This window comes from Alexandromys fortis, unplaced genomic scaffold, assembly GCF_014885135.2.
Source record: "Alexandromys fortis isolate MF-2015 unplaced genomic scaffold, M_Fortis_MF-2015_v1.1 scaffold_175, whole genome shotgun sequence".
In the NCBI taxonomy this organism is placed as follows: Eukaryota; Metazoa; Chordata; class Mammalia; order Rodentia; family Cricetidae; genus Alexandromys; species Alexandromys fortis.
In genome coordinates, this window is record NW_026068065.1 from 3392540 (window position 1) to 3404472 (window position 11933).

The following is an 11933-nucleotide window of genomic DNA, read 5'->3' on the forward strand; positions in this document are numbered from 1 at the left end:
ATGTCCTTTAAAACCATCACAATTACTACTACTTCTTAAATAAAGGAAATGTGAAAGCAGTATTAACAAATAAAAAATGATGCAACAAAACCTGCTTATATTTCAGTAATACTAGATGTAATTATTCAGCTACAAATAACGCTGTACTTCTGGGTTCTAGAGTCATACAAGAGCAGACAAGCCCTCGGCAAGAAGTACCTGAATGTTAAAGGGCCCCAAGTGACCCATGTGTGCGCATGCATGGCTACATCCAATATGACTCAGCCAAGCCCTTGCATATGTGTGAGCCCTAACATCTGCATATGACGTAGCCACATCAACCCCCTGTGCACATGCTCTCATGAGACTCACGAGGCTCTCCCTCCCCGAGCTCTTCTCCCGGGATCGGGATCCAGAACCGGGTATTTTCTCCACAATAACCATGTGTCTCATATGCCTGATCATGATTTTTCCAAAAACGGCTTCAATTGGTGAGTTTCCCCCACTGTGGTCAGTTTAACTATTTCTCCAAACCCGAGGAATTGACCATTGTGCTCTGGCAATCTTCTGGTGTTCCTAGAAACGAGGGAACTGCCCCCAACCACGATCTTCAAAGTTACACTTGAGCCATTCATCTCTGGATTGCTTCCCTTAGCTAAAATTGTGATTGGAACTGCCTGGTACCGGTTCATCCATGACTGGATGCCCAGAGTCCCTCAGATTCTTCTTTCTCTCTTTTTCCTTTCCTTTCCCTTTCTTTTCTTTTTTTTTTCCATCACCATGAAAGGCTGCTCAGAGTGGCCTCTGGCTTCCGAGTCACCCCAACCGGATCCAGTCAAGTTATAGCATCCCACCTGCGGGCAGAAGACTCTCTCCCATGGGTCCTGCGATGTTCGTGTGCCTATTCACACTCTGCCTATAGTGGAGAGATGTCTTCCTGCAGGCCTTGTGGTATCGCCGTTTTTCACTAGTTTTCACAGGTTCAGCCAAGGGTAGCAAGACATACAAGCCCTTCAATCCAGCCTCCCCCTGGGATGCCATTTCAAGTCCCTGAAAACCCAGGCCTTAATGCCCTACCTACAGATTCCCACACTTGTCCATCTTTCTTTAAAAAAAAAATGGCCTCGTTACAATTTAGGTGGCAATCTAAACTGGCTGCCTAACAGTACCTTTGATCCTGATATTTAATAGTTTTCTAACTACTGTCAGTGCACAGGTAAATGCAAGGAGTTTCCTTATATCTAAGTCTTTTACTATCTAAGCTCTAAGGCTAAGCCCTCTGTCCTTGCAAGTTGTTTGCCTGCTTACATGATCCTGGATATGCCATCTGCACTGTAAGAACCTTCCACTTCTGCTCTGAACCCAGCTAATGAGCCCCTGCCTTTTCAACCTCAGGAGGCAGCTATTCCCATTCCCCTAGTCCCTGCTCCTGTTCCTTTAGCTCCTACCACTGTTCCTTCAGCCCCAGTCCTTACTCCTGTTCCTTTAGCTCCTACCGCTATTCCTTCAGCCATATATATATGGAGAAAAAGGAAAAGGGGAGATGTTTTCCTAACATGCTTCTAGGTAACAGTGGTCAGAACTATCAGAATTTGGTTCTTTATGTTCATAGTCTATGACAAAGCCACAAAATGTCAAAATTCATTCTGAGAATAATTTATCTCAATTTGCTAAATTTGCACTCATAGTATAAATAGCATAAATGAAAACTAAATCTGGATTATAAATAATTTTAATATGCACTATTTTATTATTTACTAATTTATTATTTGACAATTTCATACATATGTGGATTCATTTGTACTACCCCTTTGGTTAAAGGTTTAGAAAGGATGTTTATTAGCTTTCTATGCAGGGAACAGAGAGAAGAACTGCATAACAATATCTTCTCAATCTGATAAAATTAGTAAGAATACAAAATATATTTTTGTAAAAAAATGGATTGCTACTTTTTCAATTTTAATTAGCCAATAACAAAATTGAAACACTCCCTTTTTATCTTTTGTTCCTTCACCATTTCAATTTACTTTTGATCTGTACTCAGATTATTATACTAAATCTTCCAACATGGAACAAAGGAAAATTCAAAGCTGACATTTCCTACTACTGTGTGAATGAAATAAGTAACTTAGAACTCAGGGAAATGCCACTAGGATTAGCCATCTTGTCTTGTCTTTATTGGTGATTCTCGAAGTGATATTAAATCAATCCCTAAGAATGTATACAACATATCCCTTCTCACTTCTCTATCTACAGACAAACTGATGATTCTGAGCATCTCTTTTTATTTATTTTTTTAAACTTATTTATCCATTTATTTATTATGTATACAATATTCTTACTGCGTGTATGCCTGAAGGCCAGAAGAGGGCACCAGACCTCATTACAGATGGTTGTGAGCCACCATGTGGTTGCTGGGAATTGAACTCAGGACCTTTGGAAGAGCAGTCAGTGCTCTTAACCGCTGAGCCATCTCTCCAGCCCCTGAACAACTCTTTTTAATATTACTGTTCCACAGATGCAAATTCTTCTCTTTCTCGATATCTTTTATCTTTTATTTTTCCTGCCTGCCATATATATTGCAGAAAAATTTTCAACCCTATCACTCTTTTATCTTATTTTATAATTAGGCCCTTAAAGTAGATACTTTGTTTAATATGACATGATAATGCTCCCATCTATCGTTCCTCTTTCAGGTGTAGCATTTTATAATAGCCAAAATGGTTTAATTGTTAAATTATACTCATACTATTAATAGATCTTATCCAATAGCAAGGTATGCTAATGATTCAAAGAATACTTTAAGGGTGGTGATGTCACATTAAAGCAAATCTTGGGGTACTTTAAAACAAGAATAGTCTCAACCTTGTTTTAAAATGATCTTCCTCACGTAGAGGTCATTCTATTTATTGAATAGCACATCAAATGTTATCTGAGAAGTGAATTAGGAATTTTCTATCATAAAGAATCTTTCAGAAGAATTTTATGAGGGAAGAAGATGCTCCCTGGCTCCTATTGACTCTAAACAGCATACAGATTCACTAATGCATGTTATCAACTTCTACTAAAACCTTTTTTTTCATCTTTATTATGGGTATCTGCTATTTTCAAGGCTGCTTTCAAACCTCTGCTTTCAGCAGATGATGTTAGCCTCAATTTCCACAACACAGAAACATAATTCTGAGTCAGGGTCATGGAAGGGACACAAAGGAAAAATATGGAACACGGTTTAAGATTAAAAACTATCTGTTCAGTTTAACATGTAAAAGTTTATTGCACAGGTGTTCCAAGTTATAGTAAGATTGATTATATTGTTTTCTGAAAGCCAAGTTAATTTTTAAAAAGCTAAGTAAACAATAGGAAAATGGACTGAATGAAAAGTTTCAAATGATCTCAAAGACTATGATTAACTTGGCTACAACATTCAGTGTTTGAAGTTAAGCTTACAAGAGTCAGTCAGTAAGTAAAAGTCATTCCCAGGAAAGTCATTCCCTTAGGTATGCAACAAAAAAAAAGATATGAAATATTATTTTTCTGAAGCAATCAAGATTAGGTGCCCATTTCTGTGCAAGTGAATTGTAATAAATTTGCTTACCAATTTTTCCATTAGTAGATAATTCCACATGCTTATATACTAAACTGTAGTCATACTTATGCCAACCATCCCCCTTACTTTCCTTTTGTAGCTCTTTTTCTAAACAAGTACTATCTTACCTTCATGTCTCTTTTGTGTGTGGTTTACTGAATTTAATTAGGAATTTTTACCCAAACATGGGTAGGAGGTTACTTGCATTAGTGGGTATATCACTGGAGAAAGTGACATATCTCCTCCACCAACTATTAACTCAAGATAGTTTCTTAAGGAGAGTTGTAATGAAATTTTGAGGGGCCAAATCTTACACTTCTCCTGTTCAGAAAAACATAGTTTCAGTGAATTCATGAATACAATGGCTATGCCATATTTACAGGACATCTAAAATTTGTTCCTTAGTTAACAACCTTTTAGAATTTTGTGAATATTCCATTTTACATACCATTAATTCCACAAATAAAAATGCTCATTTGATTGTCCTTGCTCTTCAGCCAACTTTATTGTTTATATGAAATAGGCAATCTACTTCAGAAGTATATTGACATGATTAGATAAGCAAGTACAATTAGAGGTAATTCATCATTTATATCTGTTCAAAATGCAGGAAAGAATTGGATATAAGGCAGAAAAGGGGGTGGGGGGACTCGACTTGTTGTGTTGCTGCCCTAGAGCTGGATACTGTCGTGCTGCTGCCATGGTGCTCCCAAGTCTCCCGACCATGTCTCAGTTAGTTGAGCCGCCACCCCTGCACAACAACTGCGAGGAAGGGGAGCAGGCCCTGCCGCCTCCCACCTGCCTCAACAGTTCCTGGGTGGAGCTACCTATGAACAGCAGCAATGGCAATGATAATGGCAACGGGAAGAATGGGGGGGGGGGGCTGGAGCACGTCCCTTCCTCTTCCTCAATCCACAATGGAGACATGGAGAAGATCCTTCTGGACGCAGAGCATGAGTTGGGACAGAGCAGCTCAAGAGGCAGCTCTCACTATGACAGCCCTTCACCACAAGAAGATGGACAGATCATGTTTGATGTTGAGATGCACACCAGCAGGGACCATAGCTCTCAGTCAGAAGAAGTTGTAGAAGGAGAGAAAGAAGTTGAGGCTTTGAAGAAAAGTGCAGACTGGGTATCAGACTGGTCCAGTAGACCCGAAAACATCCCACCCAAAGAGTTCCACTTCAGACACCCTAAACGTGCTGTATCTCTAAGCATGAGGAAGAGTGGAGCCATGAAGAAAGGGGGTATTTTCTCTGCAGAGTTCCTGAAGGTCTTCATCCCGTTTCTCTTCCTTTCTCACATGTTGGCTTTGGGGCGGGGCATCTATATTGGAAAACGACTGAGCACACCTTCTGCCAGCACCTACTGAGGGAAACGAAAAGCACCTGGAAATGCACGTGGTCTGTGAAGTGGTGTATTGTAGTTTGAATTTGAGACCTATTATAAGCATGATCCCCAACCTACAACCCTATTTTTACATACCCAATCCAGTAACTCTCAAATCCAATATTTTACTCAAACTCTGATGAGGTATTTTATTAACCTTCTTCCCTTTTTGGCCTGTAAGACACTTTAGAGATTCCTAACAGAATTTCTTGTCGTTTAGAAATTTGCAAGGGCTTTTTTCAGCAATGCCACCAGCAGATTATAACCTTGTCAACAATGCAATCATTTCCTCTTAGTACCACCAGAATCACACCTGCATCATTCATGCTAGAAGCTGAATTCTAGCCATGCAACTACATCTCTTTCTAAATGAGGTCAGGTTTGCAAATAGTACTATAAAAGCTTTGTTTGGTTTTTGTTTTCCAGAACAAAAACAAGCTTCCCTAAGCTTGAATTTATAGTTATTAAAAACAAAAGAAAACCAAACCCCCCCCCAAAAAAATCAAGACATAAGGAAAAAAATATCCTGGGCAATAAAAATTACTTTAAACCAAAAAAAAAAAAAAAAGAATTGGATATAAGTGTATGGTTAGCTATAAGCACCTAACTGAAGCCTTGAAAATATTTTCATATTGACTCTATTATTATATATGGTACACCAATATTGGTATACCAATATTGCCAATATTATTATATTATATTGCCAATATTACCAATAATAGTATATATGGTACACCAATATTGCCCCTTACCTTTATGGAACCTGAGTACTGAAAATAGTATACAAATAAAAGAAAGTGATATGAATTTTCATAGAAACTAAAATATAGAGCATGTTACAAAAATTACAAAGATGAGAATCTCTCGAATAATATATCTGGGAATATAAATCCTAGTAAGATAAGGGTTATTTTAAAGAATAAAAGCATATTAACTAAGAATAAAATAATTATCTAAGAATAGAAGGGTAAACAGTATATCAAACACAGAAAATTATGAAACAGGAAATACTATCTGAAAAAAAAGTGATTTATGGAACAATTTTACCGCTAAGGTGAAAGGGAAAATGGTAGAATTCCCCCAGGGAAGGGAAAAGGTCATAGATCTCAATCTCAATTATTTTTGCTTCCATTTTTCCAACCTAAGGGAAATTGCTAAATATTTTATAATTAGAAGTTTTATCATGGGTCTCAATACCTTTTATTATTTCCAATTCAACTATTCCTTTACATGCTCAATAAATATTCTCTAAGGACCCAGTACTGTGTTAGGGCTGATTTTAGAATCAGTAAATGGAATCATATTCTATCACTCCTTTCTTTCCTATATAAAGGGATATCATATTGAAAGAGAGCTAGAGAAAATAATTAATGTGTATTGGTTCATTTTAAAATATGGTGGGAATGTCTATAGCAGTGGCTCAATCAAATTATTGCCTGAAGATCATCCTAGTGAGAACTGATAAAATGGGGGAGCCAGAGGTGGATATGGGTCTCATTCAATTGAGTCATTGGGCAAGTGGGTCCCAAGGAAATTCTCAAACAACTCAGGCTGTTGCTAAGACAGAAGATTGCTCTCCCCAAACTGATAATGGAGTTCCATTGTCAAGGACAGTACTCACACAACTCATTGAACATCAAGAAGTTGAGCTGATGCTTTCATGAAACCCTCACCCTTATGTTCTAGTCCCTTTGGTATGGGAGAGTACTCTGAAGTCTACTGAAAGAGAAAGGAGAACACCAACTCAACTACAAAACCTTTTACCTACAATCTATCCTGACTGTAAAATATGCTATGCCATAGTGGCAAAGAACTTGTGGAATTAGCTGACCAATGTCTGATATGACTTAAGGCCCACTATATGAGAAGGAACCTATACCTGACACTACTTGAGTAATCAAGAACCAGAGACTAGATAGCCCAGAAAGCAAAGGTAAAACCAAATACAACTGGTCTAAAAATATGTTTCAATAAAATAACTCCCAATTTTGTTATTTTCACAGGTCAGTACCTTAACCCACCATCATCAGAGAGGCTTCCTTTAGCAGCAGATTGCAATAGATCCACAGCAGACATTACACAGAGAGAGTACAAATGGGATAGCTGCATCAAACCCCTTCCCTTTTGTACTCAGGGAATTCAAAGGAAGATGAGGTAGAAAGATTTTAAGAGTCAGAAGGACTAGAAGAAACCAGGAGAATGTAGACAAAAGTTTGTATACCATCAAGTCCCCCAGCTGTTTGGTCCCAAAGAAACACACAAAGGCTTATATTAATTATAAATGGCTTGCCCTGTTAGCCCAGGATTATTACTAACTAGTTCTTACAACTTAAATTAACTCGTAATTCTTACCTGTATTTAGCCACATGGCTTGGTACCTTTTCTCAGTAAGGCATTCTTATCTTGCTTCCCTTGCTTCTGACTAGTGACTGACTCTTTGCATTTCCTCTTCCCAGAATTCTCCTAATCTGATTGCTACATCTCTACTTCCTGCATGGCTACTGGCCATACATCATTTTATTAAATCGATGTGGGTGACAAATCATTACAATGTGCAAAAGCATTATCCCACAGTATGTGAATACCTTCTGAATCAATTAAACATGCATATGCTCTCAAAGAGACTGAAGCAGCATGCAAAGGATCTACACAGGTCAGCATCAGGTCCTCTGCATATATATTATAGCTATTAGCTTAGTGGTTGTTTGTTTTTTTCTTTGTTTGTTTGTTTTGAGAAAAGGTTTCTCTGTGGGCCAGTCCTAACTGTCCTGGAACACACTCTGTAGACTAGGCTGGCCTTGAACTCACAGAGATCCTCCTACCTCTGCCTCTAAGTGTTGGGATTAAAGGTGTGCACTACCACTGCCTGGATAGCTTGGTATTTTTATGGGACCCAGACTGTGAGAGTGAATGAGCATCTGACTCTTATGCCTATTCTTAGGATTATTTTCCTGCAGTTTGGTTGCTGTGTCCAACTTCAATGAAATAGTTTTTGCTTCATCTTATTATAGTTTACTTTTTCAAGTTTGGTTGTTATCATTTAGAACCCTATTCTTTTCTAATGAGAGACAGAAAGTGAATGGATCTGTTTGGGAGAAGAGATGAGGTGAGAAGGAACAGGGAAGTATAGAGGGAGGAGAAACTTTAATGAGGATATATTGTAAGAGAAAAAACTTTCCAATAAAAGAAAAAAATGAGAAAAGATGCTAAAATAAATGAACTATTTATATAAATCTTAAAAAACACCAGGAACTTATCTGAACATTGGGGCAGGACATAAGAGAGCAAATGCCAATGCTGGGGCCAAGTGTATGAAAGTATAGTTACCACATTGTGAATGAAACAAGTCAGAGAACATACCAAATCTAAAAGTATTGGGTGTACTATATTGAAGACCCAGAAAATAATGCTATTCGTATGACATTATAAAATCTATATAATGTGAATATTTTAGTAAATTCCTTTATTTTTTATATATATGCTACATGGACTTTCCACAGGGCGGGGAACCCTGACTGCTGTTTGGACTGGAGAGGGATGGGGAGAGGAGTGGGGGGAGGGGGAGGAGAGAGGGAGGAGGGGGAGGGAAATGGGAGGCTGGGAGGAGGCAGAAATTCTTTTTCTTTTTCTCAATAAAAATTAAAAAAAAAATAAAAAAAATAAATCACCTTGTCTTAATTTACATAATAAAGCAGGAAAATGAGCTAGACTTTAAACTATTATTTTCTGCTAATTCATGAGAATATATAATCTATTAGATGATAGTTAATTTTAAATTGATTAAATGGTACTAAAATTAAAAGTGATATAACATGTGTAAAGTTAAAATAAAGGATACTTGTAAGGTAATTTGTTTTGGAATTATTTGATAAAAGACAAGAAAAATAAATAATTAAATACAATTGTTATGTCTCTACTCCAACAACATAAAAATTTTAAACATGAATATTATGATATAATGAGAATTGTTGGATAAGATCTCAGAGCATGAAATTTAGTGTTTTTTGTTACTGATGAGCATCACTTTTTTTCCTAATTAGCTAGATAGTATTTTGAAATCTCAGAGTAGCCAAGTTTAAACTACAGAGAACATTTCTGACAAAACTAAAATATATTCAAAAGCACTAAATACAACTTCTTAAAATAGATTTATTTGGTACCTATATAGAAAAGAAACTATTTGTTGCATTCCAACAAAACACTCTCCAATTCAAAGGTACAATTAAGAACTTCCTTTTCCATCAAAGACTATAATTGGCCATTATGTTGAATTCCCAGGAAGTTATTTTTTAAATTAGTTTCTTAAAAATGGTTTCTCCTTTTCAAGAGAAGTTTCTTATTTTTATTTCCAATTGTAATCATATTTGTGATTTTTATTTGCCCTTTAAAATACATATGGCTATTCTATTATATTAATACAAATGACTTCCGCTATTTTATTTAGAAAAGGTTTTCCAAGGCAATCAATCATGTGGGATATTTTTGAGGGCCCTAAGAATATTTTTCACTATGAATTATACATTGTAAAAATTTAACTTAACCCAATATAACACTCAAATTCTTTATGATCATATGAATATTTGTCACTACATAATTAAAGATATTATAATTAATATAAATAATTAGAGCAATATAAAATAATTCATGGTTTCATTGATCCATACTTATTGGTTTTGAAAGTTTACAAATCATAATACTTTTTAACTAATATAAATTCCTTTTTTGCCCCTGTTTACAAAGAACAAGTACACTTCTTGACCCATTGATTTAGGGCATAGCTAGATCACTTGCTTTGTAAAATAGAAAATAAGAAGAAGTGGTAGAGTAAATTTTCAGCATTGCACTAAAGGAGCATTACAGATTATTGCTTGACCATCAGGGACCTTAAAGCATAAACTATGAACCAAATAATTCCCTAGTAGTCGGAACCTTTATCTTGAGCTCAGAATGAGATAATCATGGTGAAAACCTGAATGCTGCTGATAGCTAAACTTGAAATCTTCCAGATGAGCCACTGACTCGAGGCCTGAAATTGAATTACACATGTCAATTACAATGGTTAGCTTTAACTGTCAATTGACACAACCTAGAATCATTTGGGAAGAGACCGTCAGTGTTCGATTGGCAATGTTGGGTAGGACTACAGGCATGTCTATGGAAGATTGTCTTGAGTTAATTGTGATAAGTAGACGTACCTTAAATGTGAAAAGCACTGGTTCATGGGCAAGACTCTCCTGAACTGTATAAAAGCAAATAAACCCAGTTAAGTAAACAAGGCTGCATGGTTCTAAGCATTTATTCTGTGTTCTTGGTACAGATGTTATATTTTAAGATCCTATCTTGACATCCTTGCAACGATAGACCATAGCCTGGAACTGTAAGACAAACAAACCCTTTCTTCCCCAAAGTGATTTTTGCTAGGGTATTTTACCACAGCCACAGAAATGAAACTACAGTGGAAATGTATGCCAGAAGTGGCATCATTATTGTGATAGACCTGACCATATTGCTTTTGGAGAGCAAAAGCTCTAGAACTTTGGGGTTGAAACGTCATTGAATACATAGAGGTTAATGGCCTCTTCTGCAGGTATGCTGGAAGATATAAGTGCTGAGAGTAACGTGGAAAATGGAAGCCCAGATCATATTTTAGAGAAAAACAATGACTTTTTCAGACATTGCAATAAAGGGTTCTCTTACTTACTGCTTCATGGCTGTGAAAGGACACCATGACCAAGGCAACTCTTGTAAAAGAAAGCATTTAATTGGGGTTTACTTACAGTTTTAGAGGGTTGGTCTGTGATCATCAAAGTGAAAAGGAGACAGGAACAGTGCAGAAGAAGGGAGAGAGAGAGAGAGAGAGAGAGAGAGAGAGAGAGAGAGAGAGAGAGAGAGGGCCAGGCATGGGGTTTTGAAACCTAGTCTGCTTCTTTCAGTGACACATCTCTATCAAGAGGGTTCCTGGGAGGACAAGCAGTTCCAATAACTGGGGACTAAGATTCAAACATGAGCACCTAAGCATCTACGGAGCCATCCTCATTCAAATCAGCACAGGATACTCATATGATAGTTTGGCTAAAAAGATATTGTAAAATATTACTATCCATAATGTGACCAAATAAAAGTAAAATAATAATAATAATACCTTTCAGGCAATAAAAAAATCTTTAATGTAAATTACCCCAAAGGAAAATTCCAATAGGATTATGTGGGGGAAAAATCACAATGGGAAAAAAATGTTTACCCTTTCAGATTAAAATATGCTACTCATACTCAATTTAGCTAAAGTTTATGATGACTAGCAGACATTTGAAACAATGGAAATACAAAAAAGAAACATGGTGAAATCTTGTTTTTACAAATAAAACTTGCCTGAAGATCAGAGGACAGAGCTAGCCAGTAGCTAACCATAGAGGTTTAGAAGTCTGTTCAGACAGGATATGGCTGGATGGAGAGAAGAAGTAATAAGACAGGAAGAAACAGGAATTTTGTCTCTTTTTCATCTGGGAAGTTGAAAGGTAAGGTGGCAGTGGTTTGGGGCCTTAGTCTCTCTGATCTCTCAGTATTTTCCCTTATATCTGACCCTGAACTTTTATTATTAAGACCTATTAGAATTTGTGCTATAAGAAATGAACTATAAAGGAACTATTCTATCTCTCATCAGATGCAGTGAATTAATGACATAAATGTAAGTATGTTTTCTGTCTGCATTTATTGCCACAGTTTTTCATAGCAGACATAAAAATTTAAAACTAATGACTAGCAAATGTCTGCTGAAAGTGAAATTTTGTGATAATTAAGTTATGAATAAAATGACTGTGTATTCATATATACCATATTGAATTATGGATATATCTGCCACATGTATGCACATTCTACTCCCTTCTTCCATCTTCTCTCTCCAGATGAAGCAGTTTAATGAATCCACTATATTTACGTTTAGGCCAGAAGAATGGAAAAATGGAAAGGAATATAATATCTC

The 11933-nt window shown here is 36.6% G+C and overlaps 1 protein-coding gene across 1 annotated transcript; it reads left to right on the forward strand.

Moving 5' to 3' along the window:
- Positions 1–4289: 4289 nt before the first annotated feature.
- On the forward strand, positions 4290–5442 carry LOC126487603 (BCL2/adenovirus E1B 19 kDa protein-interacting protein 3-like). Its single transcript, XM_050120518.1, has one exon. It carries the CDS (start codon positions 4290–4292, stop codon positions 4935–4937), a length of 648 nt encoding a protein of 215 aa, XP_049976475.1. The 3' UTR covers positions 4938–5442.
- The last annotated feature ends 6491 nt before the right edge of the window (positions 5443–11933 follow it).

Bases quoted from the DNA above. Each gene is read 5' to 3' on its own strand.
- LOC126487603 (XM_050120518.1), top strand. From the start codon at position 4,290: ATGTCTCAGTTAGTTGAGCCGCCACCCCTGCACAACAACTGCGAGGAA.